Here is a 23382-nt window from a genome sequence, read left to right as displayed (position 1 = left end):
TGTACCTCTATGGAGATATTCCATTAAAAATCAGCTGTTTCCTGCTGGAATAGTCATTTACCACATTAACAATGTCTACACTGGATTTATCTTTCATTTAATGTTATCTTCATTGAAAAAAATGCTTTTCTTTCAAAAATAAAGACATTTCTAAGTGACCCTGAACTTTTGAACTTTTTACCCACAAAAAATGAAATAAAATACAGTGAAATGTGACACAGTTCAGGACTCCAGATGGGTTCAGGGTCTCTCAGGGTTTCTGGTAACTCTGCTACCTGCCACTAGAGGGCCGTTGCTGGGTGACCAGTCCTGTCCTGCACCCTGTAGATCTGAAGTTGCTCAGCAGCTCCCTGTTCTAGGGACACTGTATACTGTGTGACTCACATTTTCCACGTCCTCCTGGGCTATTATCATGTGAATTAATGGCTTTTATTCCCCCGTGCTGTCCTTCCTCCCTCCCTGTCTGCGGTTTGATCGCGGCTGAGTTTCGTCACAAAGTGCTTTCTTCATTTGCATTGATGGCTCGTGTGTGTTTGGACGGATGTGTGTGTCTTATGAGTGTGTGTGTGTGTGTGTGTGTGTGTTGTGCATCCTTTGTACTAAGACAATAACGACTAAGGTCACTCCACCCTTGCAGCCTCCCATCATTCTTAGTGGCACTTTAAGTGCATCATTCCAGCATATGAGGTCAGTATTTGAACTCTGATGACCCCCATCGGGGCTCAGATGGCTAATTGACTGAGTTGTCCTAAACTCGCTCAACACACAAAGTGGCAAGAAAATGCAAGTGGAGCCTTTCAAATTATGCATTGATGCATATTTATTTATGTTCATCGAATTAGAACACATCATTTTGTTGTTGTTGTCCATACTGCATCCTTCATATGTTCATGTATTTACTCCACATTTGCATGAACTCCAGCGACCGATCGATTAGTTGTCAGCCCTTACATTAATACTTTAACAATTAAAACTATTTTTGAAATTGATTGAACTTCTGAAACTTTGTATTCACTGTGGACTCATTTTCTCTGCAGTATAAAGTCCTGCACCTCTACAGAAACAGCACAACCACGAGTAGAAGCAGAGAGAACTTAGAATGTCTTCTGTGCAGTAGGACACAGTTATAATGCCAGAAATCATCAAAAACAAACCAAAAAAAGTCATTATTTGCTTTACAAAATTGTGTTAAAACCTGGAATCAACATGTACGGCATGTTTTCAAGTGCTCACAATTCCTTTGATTCCAGCCTCTTAAATTTGAATATTTTATGGTTTCTTCCCTCCCGTATGACAGCGGACTAAATATCTTTTGGGTCGTGGACAAAACAAGACATTTGAGGACGTTAGTCTTGTCTTTGGGAAAATACTTTTTTCACCATTTTCTGACATTTTATAGCCCAAACAACATCACAATTCAGTATCAACAATGAAAATAATCATTAGTTGCAGCCCTACAACACCACCAACATGAAAATATCATCCCAAAGGTAAAGTGGAGCAAGACTCATGAGCATTATATCATGACAATAACAATAACTTGGTCAGATTTTGCTGAAAAAATCATTTTGATCAGCTATTAAATCAACGGGTTTGCTTGGTTTTTGCAGCAGCTTCGTGAATGTTTGATAGGAGTGCTCAAGGCAGATGTAAAATATTTAAAATGTTGTGCTTGTCTACACTTATTACGTGAGTGAAGACAAACATATTATGGGCAAATAATGTAGAAAACCAGGAAATTACATACTCTCCTATGTACACAAATACTTGTGGTAAACATTCCCCGTTTGGACATGGAGCCACACACCACACAACATATGAAGGCGCTATATGTTCATCCCACACACACAATCATGCGGTTTATTCAACACACCACATAAACTCACTGAGAAAACAGACAGCAGATCCCTTGTCTGCTGCTGTCATTGTGAATGACAGATCACATAAAGTCTCAGTCTAAGAGGCAGCTACACTGTTCTGCAACATGCACAACACAGTTTAATATTCCTTTATTCTTCATTATTATGTGTATAACTGCTAATATAGTATATGAGTGCAGAAGGACAACTGTACTGGAAAAGTTTTGATCTGAAAGATGAAAAAAATAGTCTAAAAGGCAAGTTTCTGTCACGTTCTCTCAATCAGTACTTCCATTTAAAAAAATAAAAGACTTAAAAGATAAAATACACTCACTGGAAACAGCAACTGTGATGCTGTCATGTCAATATGGATCAAAATCTCTGAGGAATGTTTCCAACACCTTGTTGAAAGTATGACACCAAGAATTAAGACAATTCTGAAGACAAAAAGGGGGTCCAACCTTTTACTAGCAAGGTGGACCTAATAAAGTGGTCAGTGAGTGTAGCTGACTAGCGATGGAAGATAAGAATACATTAAGTATATATCAAACCAGGATGCTAAGATAAGGAGAATAATAAATGAGGCAGCAGACAGTCTTCCAGAGGAGGTGAAGGTTGATCTCTGAGGTTCATGAAGAGGTCAGAGTTCACAGCTTCACGGGTCAAACGGTGGTCAGGAGGTGACAGCAGACAGCACCGTCTTTAGTGCTGTGTCGAGATAAGAATAGGATTCAATGCACAGTCGTTTTAAAAGCAGCTTAATGTCATTTAAGACTTTGGGTTAACCTCAATCCTTTAGCTTTTCTTTTGTTTAATTTTTTGCACCAATGAAACTATGATCTTTTTTGGTACAAATTTGATCTTGCTTCCAAACTTTTGGTCTGTAGTGTATATGCAACCTCTTTGGCTATTTTTCTACTCTTCATCCTGTTCCCTCCTGTTTTTGGTCTCTTCAACCCTAAAGATTGGGTAGCAATCATAAATACATGCTATACTACTGTAGAAAATGAGTTTTCAGAGAACTGATGTGAAAAATGTCTTCATATTAATCAGATATATTAGATATAATTCTGGATTTCTGCAGTTAGTGATAAATGTGGCTTCCTAAACACAAACAAAACACATCAGACAAACTTTCTGCAACAGTTATTTACATGAGTGCAGAGAGAAAAAGCACGTACAGTTTTCTGCATGTTTTTGCTTGCTCAGTATGTGCATCTGACACGTGTTTGTAAGGAGCTGAGGCCCTCCTTACCCTTTAGTGAAGATTCCAACACCTCCTGGAGGAACCCAATATAGAACGTACAGTATATAACACACACACACATGCAGGTCAAGCATGCCTTCCTTAACCCCATTACTTCCCTGCAGGCTAATTTAAACCAGACTTCCAGAGAGGAATTTAATCACATTTGCAGTGAAACCAAATTAGGGAAAACAGTTATATCCCAAAAAAAGACGCAACTGGTGTCAAAACCCACTATGGTCTAGAATTTATTCCCAGATGTGGCTTTTGACAAAAACACATTGGTCCAGTCTAGTTCCAGCTCCGGTGTTGCTGTCCCAGTAAATGTGGGGTGCAGTGGGGTAATAAAAGCCTTCCTCTGTGGTGCAACTGAACCCCTGTGTTTAACTGGCTCTGTGAATGTGTTACCGCTGAGACGCACACAACTGCCAAACTGTACTTAACTGGGATTTCAGATTTTTGGCAGCAACTCTCGGCCGAGGCTTTTGCTAGAATAAGACTGGAGGATGCGCTAAGTGGTGCTTTTGTGTGTTACTAGTGGCTTCCAGGTGGTTTGTTGTCTGCTATATTTACCCTTTTGTGCGGCAGCGTCTGGTCCCAGTCGGAGCGAATCGATGTCCGGTTTGGTCTCTGATATCTGATTAGGTTACCAAGCAACCAGCGTCTCCTGTTTGTGTCATGCGAGAGGCGACGACATGTCAAGCGTGTGAAATTTATACACTACCGTTCAACAGTTTGGGGTCACTCAGAAATGTCTTTATTTTTGAAAGAAAAGCAGTTTTTTTCTGATGAAGATAACAGTAAATGAATGATAAATGCAGTGTAGACATTGTTAATGTGGTAAATGACTATTGTAGCTGGAAACAGCTGATTTTTAATGGAATATCTCCATAAAGGTACAGAGGAACATTTCCAGCAACCATCACTCCTGTGTTCTAATGCTACATTGTGTTAGCTAATGGTGTTGAAAGACTCATTGATGATTAGAAAACCCTTGTGCAGTTATGTTAGTACATTAATAAAAGTGTGAGTTTTCATGGAAAACTTGAAATTGCCTGGGTTACCTCAAACTTTTGAACAGTAGTGTATAATTTAGTGATATTTAGTGAAATTACAGGAGTCTTGACTCTTCAGATCCAAAGAAATGTCTCATTTAGTTCATCTTTTCTTTCAGGCTTATTTATCTGCTGCTTAACTTCGCATTGTGTCTTTTTGATGCAAGGATGTGTGAAGCCTTTCATCTTATCTGATTTCATGTAATTAAGCTGTAATTGCACAGAAGCTAAGTCTACTTTTTGCCGTCTGCTGTTGTGTTTACTTTCCCTCTTGTCTCCTTTCTTAATCATGTTTGACAGGAATGTCTCCCACTGACACTTGCAGACCTGTATTTCCTGTTCAAACAGCAGCAGGTCGAGGGTCTGTGCCGTTTCACTGCTTATCGCTGCCACGTGCCTTCAGATATAATCATGTTTACGTGTCCTGGTTCTTGTAACCTGCTCTGTCTTGGTGATGAAATGATGCATCTGCAGAGCTCAAGTTAAATTCCTGTCGTTTCTCTTTGAGCAGTAAATGTTTTGCTTTCAGTAGCTTCACAGGGGAAGAAAACAACCAGCATATGATATACAGTTTATTAACATTATCACTTTACAGTCAATACACTGTACACTCTTGAAGCACATATACATTCTGGGTATTCTGCAGTGATGTTTTATTTGTAGCTGTTAAAATTTTACTTTATTTAGATTTGTCCTAATTTTATTATCATCCTACTTTGATTACTGACTTATTGGAGTAATACTGGTAAACTATATACAAATATACTTAAAACCATTATATGTCCAGCAAGCCAGTGGTTTATTTTACTTTGGATTATCAAGTTGACTTTATTCAACCCAACTTTATTTATATTGCGCCAGTTCCCCAACATAAGTCATCTCAGGCCATTCACATAGTAAAACAAAGACCTTACAATATTAAGTCATACAAAGAGAAACCAAACAAATTCAGTGGTTTGCTTTGAGCACATGGTGACCATGTATTGGGATGTTATCAATAAGCGTTATCATTCCTGTATATGTGGGACAGCAGGGAAGTCCTCCACCTCTGATGGGCTCAGTGACCCCATTTAATGGTGTTCTCTTATCACAAGAGCCCGACTGTTTTATCTGTTAGGCGATTTTAATGGGTTTTTTTGTACAAAACATCATGCAGAAAAGGATGATTAGAGTAATTTAGAGTCCGACTCCGCTCTTTATAACGCTGCAGCTCATGTAGCAGAGTATATATGACAGCTGAGCAGACAGTGGTGCGGAGTCAAGTGGTGTATCAGAAATCCAGTACTGGTGTATGTTGGAGGGTTGGTGGTGGTGGTGGTGGTCTATCACCCCAGACCTTCTGAGAACTTTATTATCGTACTATTACTTGACTTAGGTCTACTTTTAGCTTTTGTTTTCATTTTCTGTTTTTCACTTTGTGTTTGTTTGTGTTTTCAATTGATGGTTAAATTTAGGCGCTAAAGCTACTTGGTTGGGTTTACAAATGGAGCTTGGTTTGAGTTGTAGTACACCCAGTTGCCATGTTTACAACGTTTTAAAGCTCCATTTTGTATGTTACCAGGTGACAAATGCCCCAGAGATTCTTACCCTCATGATTGCAAGAGGGTGCCCTTGTTATCAGGATTACTTTGTGTTTATCAGTGAACAGAATGGATGATAAACGCCCTCTGGTCTACTGGAAGGTGGAGGAGGTCCTTACTGGCCCATATGTGTTGGATTATTGTTCAAGGATACCGCCCATTTACTGGGCTGATAGCATTCAGATTGGGTGTGGTGCCAGACTCGCAGGTCTTTCAGTACAAACACTGCAGAAGAAATATATGTAGAAATGTTTTCTGACGTGTTCATGCCATTAGTCATGGTGGAAATTTGCCAATCGCTGATTTTCCTTTGAAACTCCTGTGAGCGATTGCACCACATTTCTAATTTATGATGTAAACAAATCACTGATTGCCCCTTTAAAGATTAATCCGGGCAGATTCTAAGTTGTAATCAGGGTCATTGTTGTCCAACAGATGGAGGCTCAGCTCCCACTTCAAACCTGCCAGAAATATTGTCCTCCGACCAGAAGCAGCCCAAGCTGTTAAATGTCCACTCAACCGCTTCAGACATCCGGCTTAAACTTATTGATTATCGTTGCTAGTGATCCTTCTTCGTTTGCAGTTAATGAAACAAAAAACGAGGTGGGGGTTGAACCAGGGTGCTGACCTCTTTTGATGAGCTTTGACTTCTCGGGTCACTTGGGGCTTATGGTACTAAAACAGCTTTCTTTCCTGAGGAGAGGAAAACAAATGAAACGGGCCTGAGTGTGTATTTTGTCCAGTATTTATTGCAGGCGGTTAATGTTAATTATTTTCCTTATTAACACCGTCCACATCATGCTGTGTGCTGTTTTAATCACTTGGTTTCGTTTTATATATTATTAATATGCCTAACTGATCCCTTCACCGCTGCACAGTTGAGTAATGCTGGTTAATTATTAAAGGACTGTGGTCTTATTAGTCCTCTGTGTGGACAGAAGTCTTAAAAATGTACTTTACTGTTCAAAAGTTTGGGGTCACCCAGACAATTCCATGTTTTCCATGAAAACTCCCACTTTTATCCATGTGCTAACATAACTGCACAAGGGTTTTCTAATCATCAATGAGCCTTTCAACACCATTAGCTAACACAATGTAGCATTAGAACACAGGAGTGATGGTTGCTGGAAATGTTCCTCTGTACCTCTATGGAGATATTCCATTAAAAATCAGCTGTTTCCAGCTACAATAGTCATTTACCACATTAACAATTTCTACACTGGATTTATGATTAATTTAATGTTATCTTCATTGAAAAAAACTGCTTTTCTTTCTAAAATAAGGACATTTCTAAGTGATCCTAAACTTTTTAACGGTAGTGTATGCATGTTTATTATTGAGAGAGAGATTGTTGTCTTGATTGCTCATATTTGTAAATTAAACTGAGACTTCACGACCTGACAGTTTTCCCTTTGTGTAAACAGCAAGTGCTGAGATAGTAGATTTCGTCTCTAAAGGGGAAAAGAAAATGAGGTCGGGGAGGTGACAGAGGGACGGGGGTTTACGTCTAGGTTTACACCACATCACAGGCACAAATCCGGAATCAGCTTTCAGCGGCGTAATGGATCCACACGAACAGCCACAATAAGATCTTAGAGCTCCAGATCATCATCTAGACGGATGAAATAATTTTAATCAAGTGGAAACAAGAAGTGTTTAGGGTTGCTGTGTTATGTTCATGCACAGTCAAACACACAGCAGGTTTATTGTCACACCTTGGTGGTCACATGTTTGCTCTGCAGTTACACTTGGGTGGGAATGCTCCACCTCCCCGACAGGCTTGTAGTGCCCCATAAAAACTTTGTTTTTGTCCCTGAGGGCTTACGTGTGATATTTCTACATACCTCAAGTACATGTTGGGACACTAAATATGTGTCGTGCATTTTATTTTATGGAAAAACTTTTACCAGCGGTTGTTACTGATGTAATGTTTAAACTGAGAATCGCTTTAGTTGCTTTTAATGTTTGGCTGATCATCATTTTAATTTTGTTAGTGTCTTCTTGAAATGTCCTGCTTATCCAGTTGCTTCCCGCACCTCAGGCAGCCAAATGTACACTTGAGGAACCACTATAACTGTCCTTTCATACTTTAATGTGTCTTTAAACATATAGCCAAGTGCATTAAAAAATCAAACTGTAGTAGTTTCTGTGGTTATTGTTTTTCCAGAGAAAAATCTGCAGAAAATATTGCAGATCTGCAGCATGCTGCTTTATAGTCTGCAGCTGTTTTCGTCATTTGTTTAATTCTACTGCTATTAAAGATGTCATTTAGATAAAACATGACTTTTAGTGCCAGTAGCTGAGAGGGAGTAAATGCTGCTTTGTCCCGGAATAGGAAGCACTCGAGGGACAAGGAAGGTAAACAGGAAGGAAAAGGTGTAAAAAAAGAAAAAAAGGCAAATAAAGGAGGGAATGAAGAGTGGTTGCCATGCCGGCAAACGGATGGAGGGGAGGAGCAGAGATCACAGAAAACAGAAGGAGAGAGGCAGGGAATAAGGAAGAAGGGACGGGCTGACTCGTATTTCAGCTTCATGAGTACTAGGGTTGGGTGTAATCCTAACCCTGAACTCACGGCACAAATAGTCAACTCTTTTAGTCACACACTGTTGAGGACTCGCCAGGAGCTTGGAGTTCAGGGAAATCCTCAGCGGTGCGTACTTTGTTTACAACCTGTGTAGTGTCGGACGCTCAGCAGGTGTGTGTTTCCCCCCATTCTGGTTCTGTCTAGTGCCGATCAGCTGATTGGACACCCAGACGGCCGACAACACCTGGAGCTTCTTTTAATTTCACCGCCTCATCCTGCTTGGAATGCTTCTCCCTCAACCACCAGCGGCAACGAAACTCAAAGAAAAGAGGTCAAAAAGAAGAATTTGTTGACAAGTTAAGACTGCAGAAAAATTCTCTGCAAAACCCTGGGAGGTGTCATCATCTTTGCTACACACCCAGGAGAGGATGTGTGTTTGGCGGGACGCTTTCACATGTGAGTGTGTTTATACCAGCGTAACTTCACCAGGCCAGGAATAGACCCAGAAGAACCTTTAGACCTCCTGCCGTGGCGACGGTGTGTGTGTCAGCTGCCGGAGATAAAGGCGTACGACGTCGTAAACAACAAACTTTGCCGTGATTGGAAAGTTTCTCTGCGTAATTTGGAAGACCTCTCTCCACCCTGTCATGCACCACTGAGGAACATTACAGCCAGCAGTGACTGTGCACATACGAGTGCATCTGTGCCGCAGAGGGGCGGTGATCTTCCCCAATTGCTGGATTGCCTAATTACCACTTTGGGTTTGGGAATCATGCCCGGAGTCTTAAAGCACAAAAGAGGAGAAGAAAGGAAAAGGGATGATTTAAGTCTGGCTTTTAGGTCGTGACAGAGATGAACTGAAGGAGAAAGAGGTTGGAAATTGAGGCTGTCCGGGTCATGATGTGGAAAAAGGCAAACTGGACGATGGCTGAACTTCTCCCTGGAACTAATTTAAAGCTCAACGTGGAATCAGAATAGCATTTTAGCATCTGTATTTGGATGCCGAATTGAATGTTTCACACACAAACTGAAGGATTTACGTCTGAGGATTGTTTATCCAGATAGTTTACAAGAAGACTTTGAGTTTGTGAGAATGAGGGGCGACAGGAGATCCTCCTCGTTCAGAAAGGAGAAGCCGGTGGGTCTTACTCGGGCTCTCAGCTGGCTCAGCGTGTCCACACTTTCCCGCCAGAGCAGGCGCATCTTCCACAGCCAGAACGAGCTCCACGTCGTTCACAGCAACAGCCATAGACATGAGGACGAGGACGACTGGGTGTACCACCCCCAACACAGAATAGGTGAGAGTGGACAAAGAGGGGATTCATTCACTGCTTATTAAATCTGATATGTTACGCCCACCAAACCACATTGGTATGTTTGGTTTGGCTGCATCGCACCTTTTCACTGCGCTGTGGGTTTATTTGAATGGATTCTTGTTCTCAGTCTCCCAGTGAATGACTTGTTTACGCGCTCAAGCAAAGCAAGAAGTGTGTCATTGTCTTTTTATGGCCCCTTGTTCTCCGTCTCCGTGACCCTTCTGCACTTCCTGGTTGCCATAGGGAGCGAGTAGGAGGTGTGTGTGGTCACTGGGACGAGTACAGTAGACGGTCAAAGGGCACTTTGTGTGTGTGTGTGTGTGTGTGTGTGTGTGTGTGTGTGTGTGTGTGAGTGTGATAGTTAAACAACGATGTGTCAGACCGGAAGCTGGAGGATGTCATCGCCACGGTGATGTCACAGGCTGGTACTGATGTGAGTGTTGGATTCGGTGCCAGGAGGAGGGTGTGTGTGTGTGTGTGTGTGTGTGTGTGTGTGTGTGTGTGTGTGTGTGTGTGTGTGTGTGTGTGTGTGTGTGTGTGTGTGTGCGCAGGCTTTGATAGTTTCAAGTGAGCAGAATAATTCTTCAGTTCCTTGTTTATATTTGGACTTCATCTTCCCAGAGGTAGGAGTGTTTTTTCTTTCAGTACATCAGGGGTGTTGTGTTTCCAGATTAGTCTCATCACTTATTGATCAGTTCATCTGTTGTGTGTTTGTGCATGTGTGTGCATGTGAGTGTATGCTCAGGCAGTGGTGTCAGTAAGACTTTGGGGACAATAGCTGTAACCGAAGCCTAACCTTCACCTGAGAATGGAAAAAGACGGCGATGGTGCGTTACAGTCACAGTCACAGTAATTTTGTGACTATCCAGATGTTCTGGCACCTGCTAGCACCATGACTGATAACCACTGAGCTACCTCTCTGACAGAAAACAAAAAGTTTTATCCATTAAACTCTAGTTTTGTTTCTACAATCGTATTTAAATCAGCATTAATATGTATAAAGTATAAAGTCCAAGTCTCTGTGTTACAGTTTCAGGCTCTCCCTGTGGGATTGGTAGCAAATACACCAGTGATACGAGTCACTTTAAAGCTGCCAGTGTGCAGAAGTACTTTATTTGTGATCTGAATAACTTCACAAACCTCCTTCCCCGACACCTTCATGGCAACATGGAAGCTGCGTGATGCAAACAATTTGACATTTGCCTCCAATTCGTGCCCTGCAATTGGACAGCTGTACTACGATTTCCATAAAAGCTGCGAGGATTGATCGATTACTTGTCACCTGCTCAGTTATTTTGATAATAAATTAATCAGTCTGAATAATTATTAAAGTAAAACAAAAGAAAAAGTTCTCTGATTCCAGCTTCGTAAATTTGAATATTTTTTGGTTTCTTTACTACGTTATGATGATATATTGAATATGGACAGAGCAAGAAACACTTATCGACACTTTGCACCATTTTCTGACATTTTACAGACACAACAATTCATTGATTAATCACAAAAATGATCAACCCTGAAACTAATTATTGGCTGCAGCCCTGGTTTCCACTTTTCTACGACGGCTAACTTTTTTTTCTCCAACTTTGTGTGTGTTTCTTTGGAACAACTTCCATATTAGCTTTTTGTTTATGAAGCGATTGGGCTACTAATAGTTTTCTAGTAAAACGTTTAACTTGCTGACTTCAGTGCATGTGTCTGTAGTTGTTACAAAGCTGGTGTACTAAGATGGTCTTGATAGTAGGAGGCCTGTTGTTGGAGTTAATAACTGACGTGTTTAATACATACATATTTTTAATGCATGGCTTTTGGCCTAATAAATCACTTTTTGACTGCCTGAGCGTAAGTTTTCATTTTGTTTGCTTGACAGGATTGTGGAACTTGTTGCGGTTGTTGTCGTTTGTTGCATGTCTCAATCTTTCCTCGTCACTCGATCACCTCTGAACCTGCCCCTTCCTAAAACAGCTCAGGGATGCACATAGCTGGGATGGTTCGAGGTCCTGACATTTTTCTCAAAGTCAAAGAGTAGAAGCAGTGTTAAAATGGTCACCGACTAGTGATAGCTGGTGTAAGAACTGGTGTTTTTCTGGAGAGATGTCAGAAAACACCATTAAACAGAAGGATCAGAAGCATCCTTTTATTCCTGGTGAAATTACTGTTGCAGAAATACATTACAGGCAAGAGGTTTGTTGCATTTTGTCATGATGTAAGCCAAACGTGTGCATTGAGTTACTATGTGCAGTTCAAATGAGGTGGTTTTACTTTGGTGCAGTGTTTTTCATCCGTCTGTGGTGTCAATATCTGACCATGTGTGCAGAAAATGTCCTTGTATCTGAGCCAGATCTTATCTAAATGTGCTATAGTCCATGTTATCCCTCTGTTTGATCTGTCTTACCTAAGGAGATCATCCTACCTGATTTGCAGTCGGCCTATCTGGTCCATGTTGGCCCCTCACATAGCTCCCAGGAAAGCCTTTTCACAGATTATAGTTAGAATCCTTCATTGGAATATTGTTGTTATTAAATAATCAGAATCTAATTTGATCACTTCTGTTGTAGTAACTGATTTTTACTTAAGTCTCCAGAATAGGAGCAAGGAGTGTATTTAATTGGGTGATATAAGCTGACAACAAAGTTCAGAGATAGAGAGAATTGACTGGAAAATGAAGGAATGAACAGTTAACAAGACAAACAGGACCTTTGTTTTTCTCAGGCTGATGCTCCTCCGTCGTACAGTTCCTCTATTTTCCTCACTCGCAGTCTTTTTTTTCTTTCTGTCTTTTTCTGTCTCACACAGTCTGCGTCTTTTTATAACTAATTCTAGACCGGAGACGGTGTCATAGACAGGTCAGTATAAAAGTATTCCATCCATACTGTACTGATGCACGCCGCACAGAGGAAACGTCTCATCAGATTAGGTCTCGGGTTTGAAGCTTAGCTATTTATAACATCTGGATCTTGCTTCCACACGCCTGCCAGCGCCCCATTACAAGACCCACGGGCCGCCACGCACCGTGCCTGTGTGTAAATATAGCCCCGAAATGAGCGGCTGGGGATCCAAAACCTGCAATTTTGACGCAGCCTCCGGCCCCGACTGGCTGGGTGCTTGCCTCGGTTGCCACGGTAACGGGTGCGCGAGCGAGTGTTTGACCTCCTATTGGGACAGCATTTGAACCAATCAGAGCCGTCCGGTACGTGAGCCGTTATTGGCTGCTCCGCCAACGACCTGGCAAACTTTAATTGACTTGAGGTGGATTAAGGAGAAAAGTTAGGAAAATTATAAACAGCACGAAACCAATTAAATGTACGTTTTCTTCTTGATTATTTGAGCCAAATATCTCCCGTATTAAAGAGGTCTATTAGGAGAGATTTCTGGGGTGTGAAAATTCTCATTTAGCCTTAGAAGATTTAATAAACACTGAGCTGACTTTCATTTTTATGCAGTTTTTCCACAAGCAGAAACTGAGGATTTACTGTGTTTTAGGGATTTATTCTCCAGGTGAACTGTGCAATGTCCCAGTTCCATGATATGCACTACTAGTGTCACGTAAAGTGTGTAATTTAAAGAAAATTTCATTCTGAGACAGGGGTGTCAAACTCATCTTAGTTCAGGTTCTACATTCAGCCCAGTTTGATCTCCAGTGACCAGTAAAATCACAGCATAATAGCCTATAAATAACCACAACTCCAAATCTTTCCTTTGTTTTAGTGCAAAAAATACATTCTGAAAATGTTCATATTTAAAGAATTCTCTTTTTACATAGTATTTTGAACCCCCTGAGGTTTCTTATGAAAAATAAATTCAATTTCAACAACATTATGCCTCAGTTTATGATTTACACATTACAACTTACAGATCACAGAGTGTCTATAAAGACGCTAAACATTTAGTCACAGGTATGTGGACCTGAATGATATAGTATTTTACTGTATGATCAAAATGACCAAAGTCAAACAACAAAAGACAAAAAACAACAAAAACAAGACAAAATATTACAGAAATGAGACACAAAATGACAAAAGAACAATGAGCAATCTAGTATTTTACTTTGTGATGAAAACAGCTAGTTTTGGTATAGAATTAATTTAAAATTTAGAGTTTTACAAATTTACAATTTACAGTTAGTGTCTTCTCTGTGATTTTTACACTTTACAAAGTCGTCTCATGGGCCGGATTGAACCCTTTGGCGGGGAAGGTTTGGTCCACGGGCCGCATGTTTGACACCCTTATTCTCAGAGCAAAATATCAGTAATCATTAAACTATTACCAGATCTTTAGCTGCGTTATTAGAGTCCTAAACCAAAAGATATTCATTGAGAATGGACCAGTTTTCTACCAATCAGACTATCAGATCTTTTTTTTAATCAACACCACATTGGTCTCTAGCAGTGTCCTCCTCACTGCATTATCTGACTAGCAGTAGCCAATCAACACTGAAGGATCAATTCTGAAAAGTTTACTTTTAATTACGCTCTTGTTTCGCAGTTTGTGTTTTTCCAAAATTTGGCACCAGGAATGATTGGTTCCAAATATCCGTTGTCTGTGTTTTTGATTATTAATAATCAGTATCACTATTGGCCCTTAAAAACGCATTGGTTGACTCTTAATATTTAGTTTACGATGATAAAAAAACCCACCAAAAAACAGAACCAGAAACTCCTCACACACACGATAAGCTGTAACTGAGTGATATTTGCTGTTTTTGCTTGTGTAATGACTGGAAAAGATTAATTGAAGGTCACAATATTTGCAGAATCTATTAGCTGCTTTCGTGTCATTGTGTGATTCTGGAAAGCCGCAGCCAATTAAACCTCATGAAAAGGAAAACGAAATATGCGTCCAAGAATTTTATGCTTTCTTGTTTGTTTGTCTTCCAAGCTCTTTTTGAACCACTTCACCGCCGTTTGTTTCAACATTTGATTTATTTTTATATTTTGCAGCTGTTAACAGATTCTGTATCTCATTTGTGCGTTGCATTGTGGGACGACGGTGTGGATTTGTGTCAGACAAACAGTCGAGAACTCAAAAATAATAAATTTAATGGAGATTAAAGTTTTTTTAGAGGAGGTTCAGAAGCAAGACCACACCTCAATCGCCCCACTTCCTGTCGTACGTCCATATATACTACTTTGCTCTTCACACTTGTTGGTTCTCGCTTCTCGTGCCCTACCCACCATCCCTACCCTTCAGCCTCCTTTCCCTGTCTTCTCCCTTTCCTAGGGGATCCACCGCTGAGATCCAACGAAACTTTTCCCCCACACCTCAGTCGTCACCAACATTCTGATCCTTAGAGTCCAATAAACAGTTCAGCTTCCATCCTTCATTCAATCAGTGGTGTGGTCCTTGCTAGTGAACTGTGAGACATACGTGAAAAAGGCAGCGTATTTTCACACTTGATAAGCTGGAATCAGGAAATATTTGATGTGTGCTTAATAAATTGATGAACTGAGGAAGCCGGAAGATAGTTTTTGTCGCTAGGCTAATTAGCTGGCTACGTGTTTCAGGATTAGCTGTATGGAATCTTTTCTAATGATAACGAAGCCTGTCTCTTGTCACAGCTGTTCTATGTCGACTTTTCTGCCATTAAGGATCGAAAATCGCTCCACTCTGTGTCTCGTACCCTCCATCCCTTTTTCTCTCCGTCTGACACCTGCACAGACACTAAATGATCATCAATCTCCCTAATCAGCCCTATCGATCTCCCTTATGTAGCTGAATCAGCCATCAGATGGGCATAATGACGGCTCTGGAAGGGAATAGGTCGGACAGTCGGGCTGCTGAAGCCGCTCAGCTTTTCTGAGCCTGAATCCCTGTCTGAGAGTTGTTTACTTCACTGCTTCTTATAGGCCGTTTATGTTCTTTACAGTACATCTAATCACCAAACACTCATCGAGATGTCTGCTGCTGGCAAATGTGAATGCGCCGTGTTAACATGAAAGTTGGGAGATTTGGGGATTAGTCTTCAGTGGAATTTTGTGTGGTTTTTTTGTGTGTCTACAGTATGTCACTGTGGTTCTCTTTTTTTATGATTCACACATTTAGGACAACAGCATATCGACCTAAATATTAGTAAGTATATGTTGGCACACCAGTGTTGTGGCGGCCGGAACCAGAATTGGGTCTCAGGTTATAAACCGCCATTACAGAGGCATTTATGAATTTAGGTTGTGTGAACGGATCTTTTGGGACGTATTCGTCTGTGTGAGACGCTTAGTGAAATCTGAGAGGATACAGATGAGAGCAAACTCTTGCGTAACGGCTGTTTTTGTGCAGTTTTGGCGACATTTCCACACTCTCGTCATTATCATGCAGTGCATGTGAAAATCCAGATTAGCAGATGATAGTTTGCTGTAGGGGAGGAGATGGGATGTATAAACCAGCGAGGCCTCATTAAAAGACAGACATGGAAATCTGGTGATGTGGCCCACAGCCCAGGGCATGTACACACAACATACATGCACTTTTCATCTAAAAACATGTACATCAAGCACTGCTTTTAAACTAATCACCCTTTTTCTCTCTCTCTGTTTTTTTTCAATGTGCTGATCATGATGTGTTGATCTTCTTCAGGTAAGTCAGATTTTTATTCTCTGACCCTCGTGACCTCCTTTTTTATTACTCTATTAGCTGATTCTATGTAAGATGTTTGCTGTTTGCTCCAGTGTTGGCCTATTTTAACCCTCTGAACCCCCCAAAACTCACTGGTAGGTTTGAAAGGCATGTTGTTTTTAAAAAAGAACCAAAATTGGACACTTAATCAGAGCTACAAACTGTATAAACTGACAGAATTGTCAGATTTTCTTTCCTGATACTTGATGTGTGTCACATGCCACTCTGTTGGGAAACTTAACCAAATCTTAGCTTAAAAATGGACCAACACATTTGGATGAAATTTTCAGGGAAGGTCAGAAATGACACAAGGACCAAGTAATTAGATTTTGGCAGTGATTCAGTTTATAGTCTGGATCCATGGATTTGTTAAAGATTTCTGTATCATTGTGAGATAGCAGCATGCCGTCACTGTAACCATGACAACAAGTGAACACTACGTCAGCTGCCTGCTGATGATCGCATGATTGCTGCATTTATTAAAAAAATGCTGCATTTCTGACAATGCCATATGGGGGAATGAGCAGCCTTGGTGGAGTACTGCGCTCTCTGAGTGCTTTTCTATTTAAAAAAATTTTTTTTTGAAATGATTAATGGCATTGTAATGGTTTTAAACTGCACAAAACACATTTTTGAGTCCTGTCTACTTCCAGCCATGACTGTGCTGTTTCCATAGAGGTGCAAGACTTTATATTGCAATGAGTCACAGTGAATAAAAATGTGATGGGAGCAAAAAACGTCCAGAAGCTTCTTGGGGGTTCACAGGGTTAATTCACATTCCATCTGATTTGCTGCAGAAACAAATCTCTAACTTGCATCACCCACTTTTTTTTAGCTCAGTTTGTATCATGGTGTATGTATCACGTCACCTCTGTTTCATGTAATCCGTGAATGCCGTGACTTGATGATGAAACACGGAAGAACAGCAAGCGATTATATCTGTGAACATGATTTCAGCCTGTAGAGGGGATAGAGGTCTGAGGCTTATGTTGTTAGGAAGCACCAGTGTTGTCCCAGCAAGGTGAGAGCTTAACATCGCTACATGAACATGTCACGGAAAAGGAAACTCATTTGTGTGGCGTCAAATAAGAGGCCTGCATGGTGGGATCAGATTTATCCCAGTTCTAGATTCCTTGTCAGTCTGTGTGGGACTCCTAGTTTTGCAGAAACTTCATGTTTGCTACAGCAAGCGTAACTTTTATCTATTTAGTGTCATTGACGCAGATCACACAGCGAACAGTAAAAACAAGCTGTACTTGTGCTGCAGTGGACGTGACCGAAGATACACTGAGGGACGCTGAGATAAGATGCTGTCTTTGTTCCTAATATGGGCCTTTGACGAGATCCGAAGCCGTATCGTAGTGCTTTATCTGAAGACAATGACAATGATTTTGGAGAATCACAACAATGGTCAGTTGGAATGTCTCTAAATGTAGTCTTAATGTCCTGTAGTTAGAGAAAGAAGCTGCCACTTAACCCAGAGACCTCAGTTGCCACGTAGCTGCTCAAAACATTCTCAAAGAAGGCTTTTTTAACCCTTAAATGCAGTGATTGGACCCTACACTCTTCCATAAGTGGGTCAGAAATGGCCCGTATAAGAATCAGTGTGTTTTTATGATATTTTTGCCATTTTGGTTAAGAATAATACTATGTATTATTGGTTGCATTGTATTTTTGGCCACACAAAAATTATTGCATGTTTGAAATATGTTTATGTTTCCCTTTTTTAAACAGATTTTGAACATTTTGATAGTTGACAAAGCAGAATATTACACAGAGCAGCCATAGAAGAATGTCAGCATCCATTCTGTTGACATTTTTCACTCTTTTCCTCCAACTGTTGCTGCTCTCCGTCGCTCCAAGTTTTTGCATCACCTCTTGTATGATATTTTCAGTGATAAAGAGCTCAAGGTAGTAACACAAATATTACAATTTCCTTTTAAAGTGTCAAAGGTAATTTCAAAAACATGTTTTTTGAACAGCTGGAATATGAAATTATAAAAACTGGGTCATTTTTGATCCACTTATGCATCTAAGGGTTAAATAACATGCATACGTCAGATTTTACAGCTTGAACAAAAGGAAGAGGGTTTATATTATATTATTATACATTAAATTTTGAAAACTGGTAGTAAATACAACTAGAAGACTACATAAACATGACAAATATAACAATAAAACAAAAACTAATGAACAGTTATTGGATAATTAAAGAAAAAGTTTAGAAATTTGTGTAATGATTGTTTTCTTTTAGAATTAGGTTAATTATATGCGTTATAGTGGCAGGATTATAATCAAAGCAAGCAAAAGTAGCCTAAATATCTCTTTATGAAGAAAGTGATGCTTACCAGTTCAGCATCTTGCACTGAAAATGGGCAAACAAAGAGGAAATACTATAATTCACGCTGCCAATTACCTAAAACTGATTGGTTTGTGACAGCAAAGGAGATCTCTGCGTTTACTATTTCTGCTTCGTGAGAGAGAGCAGTGATTACGTAGACCTCAAAGTGTTGCCTTCCAGCCAGGGCTTTTATGGAGAAGGTTAAATTTAAAGCCATTTTGGGCCGAAGCAGCGTCCAATTAAGGTGGAGGTCTGATGAAGTGAGATTTTATTGTCTGGTTTACGTGGGTTTATTCACGTTTTGTGTGTGTTTTTTTATTTTTATTTTTATTCTTTTAATTGCGGCTTATTGTCAGGGCTGCGTTTTTGTGGCGTTCTCATTTTAGACACTTGCAGCAGCTCCACGTCACTCGTGCACCAATCGGCCTGTAATTGGTGACATCTGGTCGAGGTAGAACCCCCGAGGCGCTGTAGAGTGGGATTAACATGTTCATAACACACACTCTTATTTGGACACTACATCATAGCCTTATTGTGACTGCACCACTGTTTCTCTTGATTTTATCTTTTTTTTTTGGGAGTATATACCAAAAAACGATGCTGCTATACCTCTACCAGTCATGTCGTTTCAGTGTCAGACAAACACACCTGAAGGTTTTAATTAAAATATTAAAGTAGCACCATTTTTTCACCTTTATATTTACAGACAAAGCAAGAACTTGAATCGAGTGGAAAAACCAAAACCTTGTAGATGCACTGCATGGTACAATTTAGCACTTAACATCCAGTCAAGAACAGTTAGTCTGCAACTACACAGTGGATCTTATTGTGGGGTTGCGTTCCTCATAAAATTACAAGATGAATTTGAGAGTTTAGTGGTGCAAAACCAGAGGCAGTGGTTTAGAGAGAGACGTGGAAAAAAGGAATATGATCACATGATGCATCCTGGACGTCTATAGTACAGAGATCCAGTGGTTCTGTCATGTTGTTGGCATGATTTGGGTCAACTTGTCACTTAAAATAAATACAAAATAGTTCTAAATGATCATGTTTAAAATGTGGATTTAAGTTGTTTCTCCCAGGATGACAAAGTCCCCATCAATAGGGCAGGACAGGTACTCAACAGTTTGATCAAAACGATAACAATCATATGTTATGACCTTCGCTATCGTCAGATCTGAACTCAACTGGAAGATTTTGGACTGATCCTTTTCTGACTGTGTGCGTTACGAAGAACATTAAAATCAACTTTACATCTCTCATTGCAGCTCAAATGCTCCAAACCCTAAAGGTGTCATGGGATGCAAATATCCGAGATGGGCAGCTGAACATGTAAAAGCAAACGCTGACTGTTTCCATGCTCTGCAGAGGAGTTTTTTACACACTTGTGTACCCGACGTGTGCGATGCTGCAGGTAATTCAGAGCGTCCAGCGTGGAGAGTTTGTGACGCACCGAGCTTGTAGCTTCATCTGATAACAAACAGTTGAATTGTGGGGGATTAAAGCGATTACATTTGATCAGCGCACAAAGGATCGGCCTCAAGCCGGGGCCCCCTGTCTCTCTCTGAACTGCTGACTGCCCAGATTCCCTACAATCACTATCCTCACACACTGCGCCTGTTCTCTCGCAATGCCAATCATCAAAGTGCACAAGGCTAATTTACGTTAACTAATCTACCCAACATATGTGAATAAGTATGCATGAGTGTGTTTTAGCGTGTGCAGGAAGGAGACCAGTGATGGGGCTTATTGGTGACGGCAGATTTAGGAGTTTTAGATGGAGGCTGAGCTTCTACCTCTTTGCGCTGATGGGGTGGAGAGATGGTGTCGGTGTGGTAGAGAGACATTCAGGGATATAGGAAGAGAGAGAGAGAGAGTGAGGGGAAGCAGAGTGAGGTGGGAGGGGGGTCACAGAGCAGTTCCTGCGGTGTAGAAGTTTGGCCAGTTGCCACTCGGAGTGTGTGAAGGGGGGAGAAAGGAAGGGAGGGAGATGGAGAGGGGGAGTGTATGTGTCAGGATCTGTGTCGTCTGGACGGTTTGACCGAGGAACCGGGAGGAGAAAGTGGAGGACGAGAAGGATGGTTATCAGGAAGTGGTGAGACAGAAGGGAGAAGAGGGAAAACCAGGCTTTGTTTGTTTGTTTGTGGATAAATCCGGGGAAGAAGTGCAGAGAAATGTTCTGTCTGAAAGGTAAGTGTGGACTTTTCCTCCCACACTTTTTGTGAGACAAAGAAAACTCCATCTCCCTGTCCTTCCTCAGTGTGGAAGCTCATTTCTGCCACAGCAGCTTCCTTCCTCATCCTTCTTTCTCACTTAGATCGTTTTTCTTCCTTTGTTTCTTCCTTTCTGTCTCTGATTCATTCAGGTTCTCTCACTTTAATCTCTCCCTCCTGACTGTTTTCTCTCATTTTTTCACACGTTAGAGTGGAGCTACGTAGAGGCTGCTCACATCTGTGTTTGTTTTTGTGCATGTATGTGTCCACAGTAACAGCTGGCGGAGCAGCAGTTTGCTGGGCTGCCGTCCTGCAGAGTGGGACCATGTGTCGGCTATTACTTGACCGGTCGAAGTGACACGAGGAGGATCTGGTTCCTCTTTTACTGGCACATTTTTCTGTTCTGTGCTACTCAAACTCCTCTTTCTGTCTTAAATAAAAGCCAAGCTAAAAGAACAGAGGCACAATGCTGGTCGGTAGATAACATAAAGTTGCTGATTAGAGGAATCCTAGCAGCTGTCGGGGCGGATCAGAGCGTGATGATTCACCAGTGGGACAACATCAAGTTTGTTCTTTATCGTCCTGTGCAACAGCTAATATGCTGCCGTCTTGAAAAGTGTGTGAACTGGACAAAACATTCATTCCGAGAGTCAAACACCAGCCGCCGTTCTACATGTAGAGCTGTGTTAATATGAAGGTTTGATCATCTGACCTAGTTTTAGGCTCAGCATTATGCCCTATATTTGAATAATATAGAGTAATTTTAGTGTAGAGCAACTTTAACTAATAATATAAACTTTAACTAATATCGAGCAACTTTAATTCATGTGCACTACCTTTCAAAATTTTAGGGTCACGTAGAAATGTCCTTGTTATAATTGTCTGGGTGACCCCAAACTTTTCAACAGTAGTGTAGGTCAACTTTAACTAGCAATATCAACTTTAGCTAATATGGAGCTACTTTAATTCATGCACACTACTGTTCACCAGTTTGGGGTCACTTAGAAATGTCCTTGTTATAATTGTCTGGGTGACCCCAAACTTTTGAACAGTAGTTTACCTTAAAATGATTCATGTTTAGGAACCAAACCTACATTTGGTCTCATATGGAGAAAAATGAATCCTCTTTGGTCCCAGCTGATCATAGTTGAGACATAAGGAAATTGAGGTGCATGTTGTGGATTTATTACCTCCAGAAATGAATCCACATAAAGTGAACACATCAAGTATTACTGTCAGCGTCCCAGTTCATCAGCTGCATGCAGTAATTTACATCGTCAGTTGCAGAGTCCACACAACGGGACTCCGGCCAGGCTTGGAAAATGTAGAGAAACAGATGTTGTGGGAGTTGTGCTGGAGAAGGAATTCAGTTTTGTTAGATGAAGTAATTCACTATTTTTTCATCCCACATCGCCGACTCCGTGGGTTTAATGCTGAAGAACCGTCCGACTGTACGGCAGAAAGAGGATTACCACTCGATGTACACGTTGCTAATAGACCTTCCTTCAAGTTATCGACAAAAAGCACCAGTCCCAGTTCTGGTTTCCAGCTTCAGAAAGACACGACAAACTGACCCAAATACTCTGCATTACATTAAATACTGTGATCCCACCAGTAGATTACTCTGCAATGGTTGCCAGTAACAGAATATCTGCTTACATTATGATTTAAACAAGCCCCCTTCGGCCGGAGACGCCAACTCTGGGGCAGATGTGACACATTTCTGTGCATGTTTCTTCCACGTCCAGCTGTGGCCACATGAAGTCTCATCTGTTCTGAACGTCCCTCCCACAGTAAAGCCTTGCGTTTTAGCAGAGGCCAGAATTAGGATCTCTGACTTGTTGCGGCTTCTTGGTGTGTTACATAAGTTTTTTTGTGCACTTGAGCCCCAGTTCATTAGTGATCCCAGAACATTAGATGAGACATGAGCAGGGATTAGTTGGAGACCTTCAAATTGGAGGTTCCCCGCACCGTGAGTGTTGTAGAAATTGAACTTTAGTGGTTCTAAGCGCCAATATTGCAGAGAGTTCATGCGGCCTCCTGTTTGGAAGGTCAGTTCGGGGCAGCCTGGGTCGTGTCCAGTGTGGAGGAAAGTATCTTTGGAGCTTGCTCAGTGTTTTCTGGTTTGTTTGTGGACGCTCTGATTACAGTTGAGTCAGACGTGTGAGCAGATGTTTTCATTGTGGGTAGCAGTTGAGGGTGAATCCAGCCATAAACAGATGCTGGGTTTGGATAAAGTTGATCTGGAGTCGCTTGAAATACCATCCAGCGTAAATAAGATGAGCAATTCTGAAACTTATTTATGGACTAAATGTTGGTTTTTATTTGCTTGTCATTGATAAACTATGTTGTTGTTTTTATCATAAAGTAAAATACTAGATTGTTTGTTGTTCCTTTGTTGTTTTGTGTCTCACTTTTGTAATATTTTCTCTTGTTTTTATTGTTTTTTGTCTTTTTTTGTCAGACTTTTGTCGTTTGTCTCTTGTTTTTGTTGCTTTGTTTCTCGTTTTTTTTGTTTTGTTTAGTGTTTGTCTAATTTTTTTGTCATTTTGTTTGTTGCTTTTGTCGTTTTATGTCTCATTTTTGCAAAACTGTCTTGTTTTTGTTGTTTTTTGTCTCATTTGTGGCATTTTGTGTCA

At 40.8% G+C, this 23382-nt stretch overlaps 1 protein-coding gene across 2 annotated transcripts in view; it reads left to right on the top strand.

The window, feature by feature from the left end:
* The window catches only part of nhsl1b (NHS-like 1b), a 134810-nt gene that overhangs the window by 58947 nt on the left and 52481 nt on the right, over positions 1–23382 (top strand). Inside the window, exon 1 of one of the 2 annotated variants that reach the window (XM_055016188.1) lies at positions 8242–9562. The exons of the other annotated variant lie outside the window; for it this stretch is intronic. Within the exon in view, the coding sequence (XP_054872163.1) occupies positions 9358–9562 (205 nt within the window). The 5' untranslated portion in view covers positions 8242–9357. Of the gene's footprint in view, positions 1–8241; positions 9563–23382 lie in introns of those variants that run through there. 2 annotated transcript variants of the gene reach the window in all.

This window comes from Amphiprion ocellaris, chromosome 12 (assembly GCF_022539595.1).
Source record: "Amphiprion ocellaris isolate individual 3 ecotype Okinawa chromosome 12, ASM2253959v1, whole genome shotgun sequence".
Classification (NCBI taxonomy): Eukaryota; Metazoa; Chordata; class Actinopteri; family Pomacentridae; genus Amphiprion; species Amphiprion ocellaris.
This window is presented reverse-complemented; position numbering and strand designations above follow the sequence as displayed.